Source organism: Bufo bufo, chromosome 3, assembly GCF_905171765.1.
Source record: "Bufo bufo chromosome 3, aBufBuf1.1, whole genome shotgun sequence".
NCBI lineage: Eukaryota > Metazoa > Chordata > Amphibia > Anura > Bufonidae > Bufo > Bufo bufo.
This window is the reverse complement of record NC_053391.1, coordinates 261,749,663-261,768,168: the sequence shown is the minus strand read 5'-3', so window position 1 is coordinate 261,768,168 and position 18,506 is coordinate 261,749,663. Positions and strand designations below refer to the sequence as shown.

The 18,506-nt window shown below is 46.2% G+C and overlaps 1 protein-coding gene across 1 annotated transcript in view; it reads right to left on the bottom strand.

Moving 5' to 3' along the window:
• Positions 1 to 881: 881 nt before the first annotated feature.
• LOC120993735 (opticin-like) overlaps positions 882 to 18,506 on the bottom strand; it is a 246,607-nt gene continuing 228,982 nt past the window's right edge. The window contains exon 7 of the mRNA XM_040422207.1: positions 882 to 1,052. Within this exon, the coding sequence (XP_040278141.1) occupies positions 882 to 1,052 (171 nt within the window). The remainder of the gene's footprint in view (positions 1,053 to 18,506) is intronic.

The window sequence follows — 18,506 nt, the reverse complement described above, 5'->3', positions numbered from 1 at the left end:
ACAAAGCATGATTAATAATTCATAAAAACTAAAGGGTTATTCCCACAGTTATAACTAGGGATGAGTGAATCGACTTCAGATGAAACATCCGAATTCGATTCGCATAATACTTTCTTTGAATACTGTACAGAGCAAGCGCTCTGTACAGTATTAGAATGTATTGGCTCCGATGAGCCGAAGTTATTAGTTGGCGAAGTCTCGCAAGACTTCTCAAAATAACTTAATAAATGAATTTCTACTGTAACAAAACATTTCCCGGACTCGGGTTTGGTTCCAAGGTACCACTTGGTACCGAACCCGAGTTCGAGTAATGTTTTTTTACAGTAGTAATTCATTTATGAAGTTAATATGCAAAGTCTCGCGAGGCTTCACAAAACTAATAAATTTGGCTCATTGGAACCAATACATTCTGATACTGTATGGAGCGCTCGCCCCATACTGTATTCAAATGAAGTATTATGTGAATCGACTTCTGATGTTTCAGCTTAAGTCGATTCGCTCATCCTTAGTTATAACCTATTCCCAGGTACACTTGGTCCGTATGCATATGTAACAAGCCAAGTGAAGGCATTGGATGTGCTTCTGGTAAGAAATGGGGACTGGGGTCTTTCTAGTTTCATTATTAACATTTACACCTACTGTAATTTACAAATTAAATTTATCTTGATTTCTAAATATAATGTACAAATACAGAATATATTTGCATCTCTTGTTACCTTTCAATGCCATGCCATCAAGTTGGATTTCAATGCCATATTACACAAAAATAGACAAATAGACAAAATGTTATGGTTTATTCTAGTTTTAATTATGACACAGAAAACATTAATATTTATTGTAGTGAACCATATTTAGTTCTGTAGATTAGCAATTTGCTCTTCTCAGTAGTATTGCCCAGTAGGAAGCCTAGGTAGACAGAAATAATCATTTGCAAATTTGCTAAGGTTTATTGGGTTAGCATCCAGTCGGATATCTTCCAAAGCACTCCTGATGAAAGTGGGGTCCCGGCTATCGCAGAACGTATCTTTATACATTGTCTGGATGTTGTTATTCTGGGAATAAAAAAAATAAATGACTTAACTGAAACACTGAACACATCCAAACACTGTATGTAGCATACTTAGCATTTCATCCAATATGTTGCAGCTATGAAATTTAAAAGTTGTCTATTTTGGACAACCTCTTTTTAGATAGCAGGTTCTGTGGAGTTGAGATGAAAACCTTGGCTTTTTGAAGTGGTCCGACAAATAAAGCATTTTACAATTAGGTTACGCAAACAAAAAACCTTTTTATAGGTAACTTCAAATTGTGGTCTGTAAAACCATATGTACAGTCCTGATCAAAAGTTTAAGACCACTTGAAAAATGGCAAAAAATCATATTTTACATTGTTGGATCTTAACAAGGTTCCAAGTAGAGCTTCGACATGCAACAAGAAGAAATGAGAGTGAGAAAACATTTTTTGAGCATTCAATTAATTGAAAACAACGATTAAACTGAATCAGGCTGTTTTTCAGCTGATCGAAATTTTAGGACCACATGCCTTTAAAAGGCCAAATCTGTGCAAAGATGTGGATTCATTGTCATTTTCTGTCAGGTAGTCACACGTTGTGATGGCAAAGGCAAAAAAAAACTCTCCCTTTTTGATCGTGGTCGGGTTGTTGAACTGCATAAGCAGGGTCTTTCACAGGGCGCCATCACTGCTGAGGTAGGACGCAGTAAGACAGTCATTTAGAATTTCTTAAATGATCCTGAGGGTTATGGAACAAAAAAGTCAAGTGGAAGACTCAAAAAAATTTCTTCAGCACTGAGCCGGAGGATCCAATTGGCTGTCCGTCAAGACACTGGACGATCCTCGACCCAAATTAAAGGGCTTCTGTCACCCCACTAAAGACTTTTTTTTTTTTTTGGCTACTTATAATCCCTATACTGCGATATATCAATACATAATGTTATTAATCATTTTGGTTCAGTAGTTAATAAAAAAAAACGGACTTTTATCATATGCAAATTACCTGTCTACCAGCAAGTAGGGCGGCTACTTGCTGGTAGCAGCCGCATCCTCCTTTCATAAAGACGCCCCCCCTCCTCATGTTGATTGACAGAGCCAGCAAACGCGCTCGTTTTATGGCTGGCCCTGTCTGCATTCAAAATCTGGCGCCTGCGCTGTACCTGTCTTCAGTCGGCGCAGGCGCACTGAGAGGAGGACGCTCGCTCGGCCGCTCCTTCCTCAGTGCGCCTACGCGGGGTGTAGATGTGACGCCATCGGCGCAGGCGCATTGAGGATGGAGCGGCCGAGCGAGCGTCCTCCCCTCAGTGCGCCTGCGCCGACTGAAGACAGGTACGGCGCAGGCGCCAGATTTTGAATGCAGACAGGGCCAGCCAGAGAACGAGCGCGTTCGCTGGCCCTCTCAATCAACAGGAGGAGGGGGCGTCTTTATGAAAGGAGGATGCGGCTGCTACCAGCAAGTAGCCACCCTACTTGCTGGTAGACAGGTAATTTGCATATGATAAAAGTCCGTTTTTTTTATTAACTACTGAACCAAAATGATTAATAACATTATGTATTGATATATCGCAGTATAGGGATTATAAGTAGCCAAAAAATAAAAAATGACTTTAGTGGGGTGACAGAAGCCCTTTAAGGCCCTTACTGGTGCTGACTGCAGCCCCATAACCATCAGACGGCATCTGAGACTGCAAGGCTTCAAAGACCTCGTCTCCTTGAACGCCACAGAACTGCTCGTTTTGACTTAGCAAGACAGCACCAAACTGTCACGAGGGTGTCAAGAGCCACGCCTGACTCCGTTATACCCGGGGTCAGGAAGTCGCAGCGGGTGGCTGTGCGCTCGATGTACAAAGAAAGTGCTGTTTCGTAATGGTAGCTTTCTGGGTTTGCCTTGCAACCCTTTTGGCTCACTCAGGGATCCATAGCTTCTCCTCCTCAACTGTTTCTTGTCCAGCAATCCCAACCTCCTTATATTCCCATCTCCCACTTCTCTGGTTGCCAGATATAGAGCTTCCTGCCTGGACTTCTATACTGACCCACTGGAGCTGTGTAGTTGTGTTCCCTGGTTGTTGTTCCAGAACATTACCCTCCGGATCCCTGTTGGGCCTTGGTGGTCTGTTGTTGTCGCCCACCTGGGATTATATGTTTGTCTGTATTGTCTGTCCTCTCCTTGGTGTTTTCCTCTTAGTGTCAGTGGTGCGGACTAGTGATCCCACCGCCCCGTTCACTACTCAGGGCTCATCCTAGGGAAATCCAGGGTTTAGGCACGTGATCGGTGTACGGGTGAGGAACCCGTCTAGGGACTTCAGGGCAGTCAGGTGCCAGTCGCAAGGTGAGTCAGGGGTCACCACCTTTCCCTCTCCCTTGGACAGGGCCTTCCCATTTCCCTCCCTTTGCGTGACGCCGGTCATTACATTATATCTGGCCCTTATTTTGTGTAGGTAAAAGAAAAAAAAAAGAAAAAAAAAAAAACTTTTTCTTTCCACCTACTTAGAATCCAATATGGATCCAATTGCTGCTTTGTCAAAGCAATTTCAAGGCCTGTCTTTGGAGGTGGCAGGATTGAAGGCGTCGGTCCTCCAGCAACAGCAGCAATTGCAACAGACCGCAAGCCCAGCGGTTGCGACAGGTAACCAGGTTGTTGCGGAACCCAAGGTTGCTCTTCCTGACAGATTTTCTGGGGGAAGGGACAAATTTGGGACGTTCCGTGAGGCCTGTAAATTATATTTTAAACTGCGTCCTTACTCCTCTGGTAATGAAGAACAGCGGGTGGGGGTTGTTATTTCCCTGCTGCAGGGGGACCCGCAATCCTGGGCGTTCTCTTTACCCACTGATTCCCAGGCTCTCCGCTCAGTGGATGAATTTTTTGGGGCCTTGGGTCTCATATATGACGACCCTGACCGAGTCGCACTGGCTGAATCAAAATTACGGATAACTCCTACAGGGAGAACGGCCAGTAGAGGAGTATTGTGCAGAGTTCTGTAGGTGGGCTACGGATACCCAGTGGAACGACCCGGCTCTCAGGAGTCAGTTCTGCTCCGGGTTATCCGAAAGGATTAAGGATGCGCTTGCGCTGTATGAGACTCCCTTTTCCCTTGATGCGGTGATGTCCCTTTCTATCAGAATAGATAGACGTCTTAGGGACAGATTGAAAAATCCGGAGAAATTGGTAACCCCTCCCAAGCAGCAGTTAGTCTGTACGGACTTAGACGAGCCTATGCAGCTAGGAGGAACTACTCGTCAGGTCCGTCCTCCTGAGGCTCGCCGTAGGCGTGGGGTTTGTTTTTTCTGTGGGGAGAGGGGTCATTTTATTAATGTCTGTTCTAACTTACACCTTCGGGTAGGGGACCACCATAACGAGTTGCTTTCATGTTATGTTCTGGAGGGGCTTCCCACTCCGGTGGTGTTGGGTCTTCCCTGGTTGGTAGCGCACAATCCAGTGGTGGATTGGCAGGCCAGGGAGATATTGGAGTGGAGTGAGCAGTGCATAGAAAATTGCTTAAATAGCAATTGCTTAGTCGCCTCCATAGCTACCCTACCCACATTTGTTTCGGACTTTGAGGACGTCTTATCTGAAAAGGGTTGTCAGAAGTTACCACCTCACCGTCCTTATGATTGCCCGGTTAACCTGATTCCTGGTGCAAAATTACCCAAGACCAGGTTATATAATCTTTCGGGTCCAGAGAGACAAGCCATGAAAGATTATATCTCCGAGAGCTTGGCTAAGGGACACATCAGACCCTCCTCTTCACCCGTGGCTGCAGGGTTTTTCTTCGTTAAAAAGAAAGATGGGGGCCTGCATCCTTGCCTAGATTTTCGCGAATTAAACCGGATAACCATCCGAGACCCATACCCTCTTCCTCTCATTCCTGACCTGTTTAATCAGATTGCGGGTGCTAGGTGGTTCTCCAAACTTGATCTTAGGGGGGCCTACAATCTGATTTGTATCAAGGAAGGGGATGAGTGGAAGACAGCTTTTAAAACCCCTGAGGGGCATTATGAAAATCTAGTCATGCCTTTCGGTCTGACCAATGCTCCTGCTGTCTTCCAACATTTCGTTAATGACATTTTTAGTCATCTTATCGGCAGGTTTGTGGTGATATACCTAGATGATATTTTAATTTATTAGTCGGATCTGAAAACACATGAGGTGCATGTCAGACAGGTACTGCAGGTCCTACGGACGAATAAATTATATGCTAAAATTGAAAAGTGTGTTTTCGCCGTTCAGGAAATACAGTTCCTAGGGTATTTATTATCTGCTTCAGGTTTCCGTATGGATCCTGGGAAGGTCCAGGCAATTTTAGATTGGGATCTTCCTGAGAACCTCAAAGCACTGCAACGGTTCTTGGGCTTCGCAAATTTCTATAGAAAATTCATTAAAAATTATTCGGTGATTGTAAAACCCCTTACTGACATGACTAGGAAGGGGACTGATTTTTCAAAATGGTCTGACGCCGCTAAAATTGCTTTTTCCTCTCTAAAAGAGAGGTTTACCTCGGCACCTGTACTAATCCAACCTGATGTCTCCCAGCCTTTTATTGTTGAAGTAGATGCGTCAGAGGTGGGAGTGGGGGCTGTGCTGTCTCAGGGTCCGTCTCCTGGCAAATGGCGTCCTTGTGCTTTCTTTTCTAAAAAACTATCTGCAGCAGAGAAGAACTATGATATTGGCAATAGGGAACTATTAGCTATTAAACTAGCGTTTGAAGAATGGCGTCACTTTTTAGAGGGGGCAATCCACCCCGTCACTGTGATTACGGACCACAAAAACCTTCTGTACCTCGAATCAGCTAAGCGTCTCACCCCTAGACAAGCTAGGTGGTCGCTATTTTTTTACCAGGTTTAACTTTGTTATTACCTATCGTCCTGGGGCAAAAAATACCAAGGCAGATGCATTATCTCGTTGTTTCCCTGGAGGGGGTAATGTGAGTGATCCGGTACCCATTCTACAAAGAGGAGGCGGTTGTCTCTGCGGTACACTCTGTTCTGGAGGGGAAGGTGTTAGAGGCCCAGGGGGACGCCCCGGTCTCTTGCCCCTCAGAGAAATTTTTGTACCGTTTAACCTGCGTCTCAAATTATTAAAGGAACATCATAATTCGGCACTTGCTGGGCACCCGGGTAGTAAAGCAACCTTGGAGCTATTGTCTCGTCGTTTTTGGTGGCCAAGGTTGCGTCAGGATGTAATGGATTTTGTGTCTCTCATACACGTCCTGCAGAGTCTTTATTGCCACTTGTCATTCCCAATAGGCCATGGACACATCTGTCAATGGATTTTATCACTGACTTACCTTTGTCTGCGGGTAAAACAGTTATCTTGGTAGTAGTGGACAGGTTTAGCAAAATGGTACACTTCATTGCGTTACCCGCACTACATAATGCTAAGACTCTTGCTCAGGTATTCATCAGTGAAATCGTGAAGCTTCACGGGGTCCCTTCCGATGTTGTTTCGGATCGGGGAACCCAGTTTATTTCTAAATTTTGGAAAGCTTTTTGTTCCCGTTTGGGGGTACACTTATCCTTTTCCTCAGCTTTCCATCCTCAGTCGAATGGACAGACTGAGCGTACCAACCAAAACCTTGAGACATATCTAAGATGTTTTGTGTCTGAAAACCAAGAGGTGTGGTCATCATTAGGGATGAGCGAACCCGAACTGTATAGTTCGGGTTCGTACCGAATTTTGGGGTGTCCGTGACACGGACCCGAACCCGAACATTTTCGTAAAAGTCCGGGTTCGGTGTTCAGCGCTTTCTTGGCGCTTTTTGAAAGGTTGCAAAGCAGCCAATCAACAAGCGTCATACTACTTGCCCCAAGAGGCCATCACAGCCATGCCTACTATTGGTATGGCTGTGATTGGCCAGTGCAGCATGTGACCCAGCCTCTATATAAGCTTGGGTCACGTATCGCTGCACGTCACTCTGCGACGTTAGGGCGAGATAAGGCAGTGATTAACTCCTTTAAAAGACTTCATTCAGTGATCGATCTACAGCTGTGGATCATTGAACTGCTGCTATTCAATTGCTCACTGTTTTTAGGCTGCCCAGAGCGTTTTTCATTCACTTTTTTCTGGGTTGATCGGCGGCCTATTTGTGTCTTGTGGTGCGCCAGCACAAGCTGCCACCAAGTACATTTAACCATCAATAGTGTGGTTATTTTTTGGCTATATCCTACATCAGGGTCAAGCTGATAACCATCAATAGTGTGGTTATTGTTTGGCCATATACTACAGCAGGGGCGAGCTGAGCCTGTCACCAAGTGCATTTAACCATCAATAGTGTGGTTATTTTTTGGCTATATCCTACATCAGGGTCAAGCTGTCATCAAGTGCATTTAACCATCAATAGTGTGGTTATTTTTTGGCTATATCCTACATCAGGGGCAAGCTGAGCCTGTCACGAAGTGCATTTAACCATCAATAGTGTGGTTATTTTTTGGCTATATCCTACATCAGGGTCAAGCTGTCATCAAGTGCATTTAACCATCAATAGTGTGGTTATTTTTTGGCCATATACTTCATCAGGGGCAAGCTGAGCCTGTCACAAAGTGCATTTAACCATCAATAGTGTGGTTATTTTTTGGCTATATCCTACATCAGGGTCAAGCTGTCATCAAGTGCATTTAACCATAAATAGTGTGGTTATTTTTTGGCCATATACTACATCAGGGGCAAGCTGTGCCTGTCACAAGTGCATTTAACCATCAATAGTGTGGTTATTTTTTGGCTATATCCTACATCAGGGTCAAGCTGTCATCAAATGCATTTAACCATCAACAGTGTGGTTATTTTTTGGCCATATACTACATCAGGGGCAAGCTGAGCCTGTCACGAAGTGCATTTAACCATCAATAGTGTGGTTATTTTTTGGCCATATACTACATCAGGGGCAATTTGAGCCTGTCACCAAGTGCATTTAACCATCAATAGTGTGGTTATTTTTTGGCTATATCCTACATCAGGGTCAAGCTGTCATCAAGTGCATTTAACCATCAACAGTGTGGTTATTTTTTGGCCATATACTACATCAGGGGCAAGCTGAGCCTGTCACGAAGTGCATTTAACCATCAATAGTGTGGTTATTTTTTGGCTATATCCTACATCAGGGTCAAGCTGTCATCAAGTGCATTTAACCATCAACAGTGTGGTTATTTTTTGGCCATATACTACATCAGCGGCAAGCTGAGCCTGTCACAAAGTGCATTTAACCATCAATAGTGTGGTTGTTTTTTGGCTATATCCTACATATGGGGCAAGCTGTCACACCAAGTGCATTTAACCATCAATAGTGTGGTTATTTTTTGGCTATATCCTACATATGGGGCTTGGCTGTGCTTGCTATTTTATTGAGGGGTGAAATACAATTGCCAAAATAGCAGTACCCTAAATCTGGTGTTTCAGCTGTTGCCAGCCAATTGTAATACTGTCTGCTGTCTAGCAAAGGATATATTTTTGTTCAGGGTTGAAATACAATTCCCAATTTTGCAATTCTCTAAATTAGTGGTTTCTGCTGTATCAGGCCTACTTTAAATCTATCCCTAAAAGGGTATATTAGATTCAAGGTGCTGATAGGGTTATTCTCAATAACTTCACACACACGCTACTGTGCAATTCCAAGTCTAATTCTGTGTGTAAACATATACCTGTCACCCAGCGCCTAAAAAATAGGCCTCAAATTTATATTCATCCAAATCTGTCATTATTGCTTTAGCTGGTCAAGTTATTTAGTGTCCGTCAAAGCACAGTTTTTGTTCTGGGTTGAAATACAATTCCCAAATTTGCAATTCTCTAAATTAGTGGTTTCTGCTGTATCAGGCCTACTTTAAATCTATCCCTAAAAGGGTATATTAGATTCAAGGTGCTGATAGGGTAATTCTCAATAACTTTACACACACGCTACTGTGCAGATCTAAGTCTAATTCTGTCCATAAACGTATACCTGTCACCCAGCGCCTAAATAATAGGCCTCAAATTTATATTCATCCAAATCTGTCATTATTGCTTTAGCTGGTCAAGTTATTTAGTGTCCGTCAAAGCACAGTTTTTGTTCTGGGTTGAAATACAATTCCCAATTTTGCAATTCTCTAAATTAGTGGTTTCTGCTGTATCAGGCCTACTTTAAATCTATCCCTAAAAGGGTATATTAGATTCAAGGTGCTGATAGGGTAATTCTCAATAACTTCACACACACGCTACTGTGCAGATCCAAGTCTAATTCTGTCCGTTAACGTATACCTGTCACCCAGCGCCTAAATAATAGGCCTCAAATTTATATTCAGCTAAATCTGTCATTACTGCTGTGCCTGTATTAGTGTAATACGGTACCTAAATAGATAGCCAGATAGTGTTAGGTGTCTGTAAAAAAAGGCCTGAATTTGAATTCAATACATTAGGCCAAATAATATTTTTCTTATTGTGGTGAACGGTAACAATGAGGAAAACATCTAGTAAGGGACGCGGACATGGTCGTGGTGGTGTTAGTGGACCCTCTGGTGCTGGGAGAGGACGTGGCCGTTCTGCCACAGCCACACGTCCTAGTGAACCAACTACCTCAGGTCCCAGTAGCAGCCAGAATTTACAGCGATATTTGGTGGGGCCCAATGCCGTTCTAAGGATGGTAAGGCCTGAGCAGGTACAGGCATTAGTCAATTGGGTGGCCGACAGTGGATGCAGCACGTTCACATTATCTCCCACCCAGTCCTCTGCAGAAAGCGCACAGATGGTGCTTGAAAACCAAGCCCATAAGTCTGTCACATCACCCCCATGCATATCAGGGAAACTGTCTGAGCCTCAAGTTATGCAGCAGTCACTTATGCTGTTTGAAGACTCTGCTGGCAGGGTTTCCCAAGGGCATCCACCTAGCCCTTCCCCAGGGGTGGAAGAGATAGAATGCACTAACGCACAACCACTTATGTTTCCTGATGATGAGGACATGGGAATACCACATCAGCACGTCTCTGATGATGACGAAACACAGGTGCCAACTGCTGCGTCTTTCTGCAGTGTGCAGACTGAACAGGAGGTCAGGGGTAAAGACTGGGTGGAAGACGATGCAGGGGACGATGAGGTCCCAGACCCCACATGGAATGAAGGTCGTGCCACTGACTTTCACAGTTCGGAGGAAGAGGCAGTGGTGAGACCGAGCCAACAGCGTAGCAAAAGAGGGAGCAGTGGGCAAAAACAGAACACCCGCCGCCAAGAGACTCCGCCTGCTACTGACCACCGCCATCTGGGACCGAGCACCCCAAAGGCAGCTTCAAGGAGTTCCCTGGCATGGCAGTTCTTCAAACAATGTGCTGACGACAAGACCCGAGTAATTTGCACGCTGTGCCATCAGAGCCTGAAGCGAGGCATTAACGTTCTGAACCTTAGCACAACCTGCATGACAAGGCACCTGCATGCAAAGCATGAACTGCAGTGGAGTAAACACCCTAAAAACAAGGAAGTCATTCAGGCTCCCCCTGCTATCTCTTCTGCTGCTGCCGCCTCGGCCTCTTCTGCTGCTGCCGCCTCGGCCTCTTCCTCCGCCTCTGGAGGAACGTTGGCACCTGCCGCCCAGCAAACATGGGATGTACCACCAACACCACCACCTGCGTCACCAAGCATCTCAACCATGTCACATGGCAGCGTTCAGATCTCCATCTCACAAACATTTGAGAGAAAGCGTAAATTCCCACCTAGCCACCCTCGATCCCTGGCCCTGAATGCCAGCATTTCTAAACTACTGGCCTATGAAATGCTGTCATTCAGGCTGGTGGACACAGACAGCTTCAAACAGTTAATGTCGCTTGCTGTCCCACAGTATGTTGTTCCCAGCCGGCACTACTTCTCCAAGAGAGCCGTGCCTTCCCTGCACAACCAAGTATCCAATAAAATCAAGCGTGCACTGCGCAACGCCATCTGTGGCAAGGTCCACCTAACCACAGATACGTGGACCAGTAAGCACGGCCAGGGACGCTATATCTCCCTAACTGCACACTGGGTAAATGTAGTGGCGGCTGGGCCCCAGGCGGAGAGCTGTTTGGCGCACGTCCTTCCGCCGCCAAGGATCGCAGGGCAACATTCTTTGCCTCCTGTCTCCTCCTCCTCCTACTCAGCTTCCTCCTCCTCTTCTTCCACCTGCTCATCCAGTCAGCCACACACCTTCACCACCAACTTCAGCACAGCCCGGAGTAAACGTCAGCAGGCCATTCTGAAACTCATATGTTTGGGGGACAGGCCCCACACCGCACAGGAGTTGTGGCGGGATATAGAACAACAGACCGACGAGTGGTTGCTGCCGGTGAGCCTCAAGCCGGGCCTGGTGGTGTGCGATAATGGGCGAAATCTCGTTGCAGCTCTGGGACTAGCCGATTTGACGCACATCCCTTGCCTGGCGCATGTGCTGAATTTGGTGGTGCAGAAGTTCATTCGCAACTATCCCGACATGTCAGAGCTGCTGCATAAAGTGCGGGCCGTCTGTTCGCGCTTCCGGCGTTCACATCCTGCCGCTGCTCGCCTGTCTGCGCTACAGCGTAACTTCGGCCTTCCCGCTCACCGCCTCATATGCGACGTGCCCACCAGGTGGAACTCCACCTTGCACATGCTGGACAGACTGTGCGAGCAGCAGCAGGCCATAGTGGAGTTTCAGCTGCAGCACGCACGGGTCAGTCGCACTGCGGAACAGCACCACTTCACCACCAATGACTGGGCCTCCATGCGAGACCTGTGTGCCCTGTTGCGCTGTTTCGAGTACTCCACCAACATGGCCAGTGGCGATGACGCCGTTATCAGCGTTACAATACTACTTCTATGTCTCCTTGAGAAAACACTTAGGGCGATGATGGAAGAGGAGGTGGCCCAGGAGGAGGAGGAGGAGGAGGAGGAAGAGGGGTCATTTTTAGCACTTTCAGGCCAGTCTCTTCGAAGTGACTCAGAGGGAGGTTGTTTGCAACAGCAGAGGCCAGGTACAAATGTGGCCAGACAGGGCCCACTACTGGAGGACGAGGATGAGGAGGAGGTGGAGGAGGATGAGGATGAAGCATGTTCACAGCAGGGTGGCACCCAACGCAGCTCGGGCCCATCACTGGTGCGTGGCTGGGGGGAAAAACAGGACGATGACGATACGCCTCCCACAGAGGACAGCTTGTCCTTACCTCTGGGCAGCCTGGCACACATGAGCGACTACATGCTGCAGTGCCTGCGCAACGACAGCAGAGTTGCCAACATTTTAACGTGTGCGGACTACTGGGTTGCCACCCTGCTGGATCCACGGTACAAAGACAATGTGCCCACCTTACTTCCTGCACTGGAGCGTGATAGGAAGATGCGCAAGTTCAAGCGCACGTTGGTAGACGCGCTACTAAGAGCATTCCCAAATGTCACAGGGGAACAAGTGGAAGCCCAAGGCGAAGGCAGAGGAGGAGCAAGAGGTCGCCAACGCAGCTGTGTCACGGCCAGCTCCTCTGAGGGCAGGGTTAGCATGGTAGAGATGTGGACAAGTTTTGTCACCACGCCACAGCTAACTGCACCACCACCTGATACGGAACGTGTTAGCAGGAGGCAACATTTCACTAACATGGTGGAACAGTACGTGTGCACACCCCTCCACGTACTGACTGATGGTTCGGCCCCATTCAACTTCTGGGTCTCCAAATTGTCCACGTGGCCAGAGCTAGCCTTTTATGCCTTGGAGGTGCTGGCCTGCCCGGCGGCCAGCGTTTTGTCTGAACGTGTATTCAGCACGGCAGGGGGCGTCATTACAGACAAACGCAGCCGCCTGTCTACAGCCAATGTGGACAAGCTGACATTCATAAAAATGAACCAGGCATGGATCCCACAGGACCTGTCCATCCCTTGTGCAGATTAGACATTAACTACCTCCCCTTAACCATATATTATTGTACTCCAGGGCACTTCCTCATTCAAACCTATTTTTATTTTCATTTTACCATTATATTGCGGGGCAACCCAAAAATGAATGAACCTCTCCTCTGTTTGGGTGCCGGGGCCTAAAAATATCTGACAGTGGCCTGTTCCAGTGGTGGGTGACATGAAGCCTGATTCTCTGCTATGACATGAAGACTGATTCTCTGCTGACATGAAGCCTGAATCTCTGCTATGGGACCTCTCTCCTCTGCCTTGGTGCCTGGGCCTAAATATCTGAAAATGGACTGTTCCAGTGGTGGGTGACGTGAAGCCTGATTCTCTGCTATGACATGAAGACTGATTCTCTGCTGACATGAAGCCAGATTCTCTGCTATGGGACCTCTCTCCTCTGCCTGGGTGCCTGGGCCTAAATATCTGACAATGGACTGTTCCAGTGGTGGGTGACGTGAAGCCTGATTCTCTGCTATGACATGAAGCCTGATTCTCTGCTATGACATGAAGACTGATTCTCTGCTGACATGAAGCCAGATTCTATGTTATGGGACCTCTCTCCTCTGCCTGGGTGCCAGGGCCTAAATATCTGACAATGGACTGTTCCAGTTTTGGGTGACGTGAAGCCTGATTCTCTGCTATGACATGAAGACTGATTCTCTGCTGACATGAAGCCAGATTCTCTGCTATGGGACCTCTCTCCTCTGCCTGGGCCTAAATATCTGACAATGGACTGTTCCAGTGGTGGGTGACGTGAAGCCTGATTCTCTGCTATGACATGAAGACTGATTCTCTGCTGACATGAAGCCAGATTCTATGTTATGGGACCTCTCTCCTCTGCCTGGGTGCCGGGACCTAAATATCTGACAATGGACTGTTCCAGTGGTGGGTGACGTGAAGCCTGATTCTCTGCAATGACATGAAGACTGATTCTCTGCTGACATGAAGCCAGATTCTCTGCTATGGGACCTCTCTCCTCTGCCTGGGTCTAAATATCTGACAATGGACTGTTCCAGTGGTGGGTGACGTGAAGCCTGATTCTCTGCTATGACATGAAGCCTGATTCTCTGCTATGACATGAAGACTGATTCTCTGCTGACATGAAGCCTGATTCTCTGCTATGGGACCTCTCTCCAATTGATATTGGTTCATCTTTATTTATTTTATTTAATTCATTTCCCTATCCACATTTGTTTGCAGGGGATTTAACTACATTTTGCTGCCTTTTGCAGCCCTCTAGCCCTTTTACTGGGCTGTTTTACAGCCTTTTTAGTGCTGAAAAGTTCGGGTCCCCGTTGACTTCAATGGGGTTCGGGTTCGGGACGAAGTTCAGGTCGGGTTCGGATCCCGAACCCGAACATTTCCGGGAAGTTCGGCCGAACTTCTCGAACCCGAACATCCAGGTGTTCGCTCAACTCTAGTCATCATATTTACCGTTAGCTGAGTTTGCCATAAATAATCGCCGTCAGGATTCTACTGGTAAGTCACCTTTTCTTGGTGCATATGGTTTTCATCCCCAATTCTGTACTTTCAAAGAGGGGGGTCTTCTGGGGTTCCCGAAGAGGAACGGTTTTCATCATCTCTTTCATCGGTATGGCAGAAGGTGCAAGCTAACTTGAAAAATATGGGAGGTAAGTATAAATGCATGGCTGATAAGAGACGGTCGCCAGGTCCGGACCTAGGAGTGAATGACTATGTGTGGTTGTCTACTAGGAATATTAAATTAAAGGTTCCCTCTTGGAAACTGGGTCCTAGGTTCATTGGCCCTTACAAAATAGTAGCCATCATTTACCCGTGGCTTTTCGCCTGGAGCTACCTCAGACTTTTAAAATCCATAACGTCTTCCATAAGTCGTTACTCAAGAAATATGTTCCACCTCTAGAACCGTCACCGCTGCCACCCCCTCCTGTTGTTGTGGATGGTAATCTAGAGTTTCAAATTTCCAAAATTGTTGATTCTCGTCGGGTCCGCCGCTCTCTTCAATATCTGGTGCATTGGAGGGGTTACGATCCAGAGGAAAGAATGTGGGTTCCAGCGTCTGAGGTAAACGCCGACAGGTTAGTTCGGGCTTTTCATGCCTCTCATCCTGAGAGACCTAGTCCTGAGTGTCCGGAGGCCCCTCGTAGAGAGGGGGGTACCGTCACGAGGGTGTCAAGAGCCACGCCTGACTCCGTTCTACCCGGGGTCAGGAAGTCGCAGCGGGTGGCTGCGCGCTCGATGTACAAAGACAGTGCTTTTTCGTAATGGTAGCTTTCTGGGTTTGCCTTGCAACCCTTTTGGCTCACTCAGGGATCCGTAGCTTCTCCTCCTCAGCTGTTTCTTGTCCAGCAATCCCAACCTCCTTATATTCCCATCTCCCACTTCTCTGGTTGCCAGATATAGAGCTTCCTGCCTGGACTTCTATACTGACCCACTGGAGCTGTGTAGTTGTGTTCCCTGGTTGTTGTTCCAGAACATTACCCCTGTTCATTACCCCTGTTGGGCCTTGGTGGTCTGTTGTTGTCGCCCACCTGGGATTATATGTTTGTCTGTATTGTCTGTCCTCTCCTTGGTGTTTTCCTCTTAGTGTCAGTGGTGCGGACTAGTGATCCCACCGCCCCGTTCACTACTCAGGGCTCATCCTAGGGAAACCCAGGGTTTAGGCACGTGATCGGCGTACGGGTGAGGAACCCGTCTAGGGACGTCAGGGCAGTCAGGTGCCAGTCGCAAGGTGAGTCAGGGGTCACCACCTTTCCCTCTCCCTTGGACAGGGCCTTCCCATTTCCCTCCCTTTGCGTGACGCCGGTCATTACACAAACATGGGACATTCAAAGGTGGAAGAAAGTTTTATTCTCTGCTGAGAATTTTTTTTAACCTTGATGGTCCTGATGGTTTCCAACGTTACTGGCATGACAAGCAGATCCCACCTGAGATGTTTTCTACGCGCCACAGTGGAGGGGGCGCCATAATGGTCTGGATGCTTTTTCCTTCAGTGGAACAATGGAGCTTCAGAAAGTGCAGGGACGTCAAACGGCCGCTGGCTATGTCCAGATGTTACAGAGAGCATTCCTCATGACAACGCTACAGTACACAATGCCTGCAGGACAAGGGACTTCTTCCAGGAGAATAACATCACCCTTTTGGCCCATCCTGCATGTTCCCCTGATCTAAATCCAATTGAGAACCCAAGTGATAAACAATAACGGCGGAGCTACTCATTACTGAGTTCATGTTTGGAAGTTGGATTTCTGTTTTGGGGGGGGGGGGGTTTCATTTTTTTTTGGAGGTGTGGTCCTAAACTTTTGATCAGCTGAAAAACTGTTTCGGTTTATTCGTTGTTTTCATTAAATTGAATGCTCAAAAAATGTTTTGTCTCACTCCCATTTCTTCTTGTTGCATGTTGAAGCTCTACTTGGAACCTTGTTAAGATCCAGCCATGCTAAAGATGATTTTTTTGCCATTTTTCAAGTGGTCTTAAACTTTTGATCAGGACTGTATGTACACTGACGAGCAAAAGGATAACAAAATTGGATTTGCAACTTTTTAGCATATGATTAGTTATGCAGATTCTTGTCAAGTAATTGCACCTTTGGCTGTGAAACAACCCCATATCATCAGGCTTCCTTCACCGAACTTGACAGTTCCTCCAATTTCTCGATCTGTTAGCCCCCTTTTCCCTTGTTTCTTCCAGACCCATTTGCACCCATCAGAGCCCAGTCTATTGAGTTTTGCCTCATCACTTCAAATCACCCTCATCATCTTCTACTGTCAACTGTTCAGACTTTTTTGCTCGAGCAGACGCTTCTTATGACGATATTGAAGTCAAGGCTTCTTCACCTTTTTTCGGGACACTATTCCAGACTTGTGTAATGCACATCGCACAGTGCTTGCATGGATGTCTGTGATCTCACTATTACGAAGCACACGAGCCACCTCCACTGCCGTGTTTGTCGTGCCAGAACTAATAGACCTTGTGATGAGCCGACTTGTCGACTTCGATATTTTGGCTGGATGTCCACTTCTTGGCTTTGGATTGGATGGATGGACTTTAATTCGTATTTTTCCAACTGTCATGGCAATTTTCTTGGCCAAGAAACCACTATCAATGAGCTGGCTGATGCTGTTTCTCTTCTTCATGGCTACTTCTGAATTCAAACCAGTGACCTTTCGCTTGGGAATCAACCTACGGTAATAACAAACTGAGCTATTAGGGAATGTGAGAACAGGTTGTAATTTGTAGTATATAAGAAGATAAATATTGTTCCACCACCAGTAGCAAAACAGTGAAAATATAGTTACATGACAATAATCTACATAACTAATCATATGCTAAATAGTTGCAATTCCAATTTATGTATTAGATAGCCAAGATGATGGTCTATAAAATGATGGTAATCTCACATTCAGAGCTGTAGTGGATGGTATGATATGGAGCCTGAAAGTCAAAAGTTCAAAACATTGTTACCCTTTTGCTCATCAGTGTATACCAGCTAAACCATTAAACAAATCAAAGAAGCATTAAGAAATGAATCACCAATTTGGACTTCAGAATGACAGGATGAGAAAAGATGGAGATTCATTTTAAGTTGTTTTTTTAATTAAAGGAGCTTCCTAAAACCATGTCAACCAGAACCAAAACTTATAGCTTCTGAGTCCCAATACAAATATGTAAAATGAACCCTACACCTAAAATGTGCCTGTTATAATTCTGGTGTCTTATGTGGAAGACAAGCCTTTGTGCCCCATCAGGCACCAGGACTCCAGTGCAGTACTCCTCTGTAGTGATGGACGAACATCTGATGGGACGGTTCGCGAACGCGATTGCTCGAACTAGCTCAAATGTTCGCGAACCACAGGTCTGCGGCGGGTCCCATTCATTTTAATGGGAGGCCAACATGAAAAACCTCCAGGTCATATTTGCAGCCACAAAATACTTAGTAGATGCGCACACATAGTCCCACAACATGGACACTGACATACCAGAAGTATTAAGCGAATCTGTGATCGACAAGCATTTTTTTTTTATTGGCGAAATTTCGGCAAAGTATTAATCTCAAGAGCAGATGCACTAAAAAGGCGTGGCCTACAGCAACTGGTTTGCACCGACTAGCAATTAGATGGATGCAATGGTTGGAACGAAGTTCAGCGACGAAGAGGAAGAACTCCTGGTGACTGTAAGTAATCTTACATTAAAGTAGTGTATTTGATTACATTTCACCAGCATGTCTGAACAATCTCTTTATATGCATAAAGAATGTTATCAAAAAATCGCCAGTGCGACCATCTGCGATTCAAATTTTTCTTAAGTGCACCAAACTTCACATTTTATAAGGTCTCACTAGATATGATTGATTTTTGCACTAAGTATTCCTGTGACATCACACCCACTATGTTAGCATATTTGTATGGAAAGCATAGAAATATATTTAACATGCACATTGCACATCCATTATCATGGCGCACACTATATTCCGGACACACACTATATACCGCACACACACACATTATATATGTCACGGCGGACGGGGAACTCAGACACACAGATAAACCAACAACCAGGCTCTAGACGAGAAGCAGGGAAAGGGTCACCTCCTAGCTAAACCCTGACCTCTTTCCCTGCACTGCTCAGCCCACATTCAGACCTTGAAGGTAGGAATGATGTGTCCTC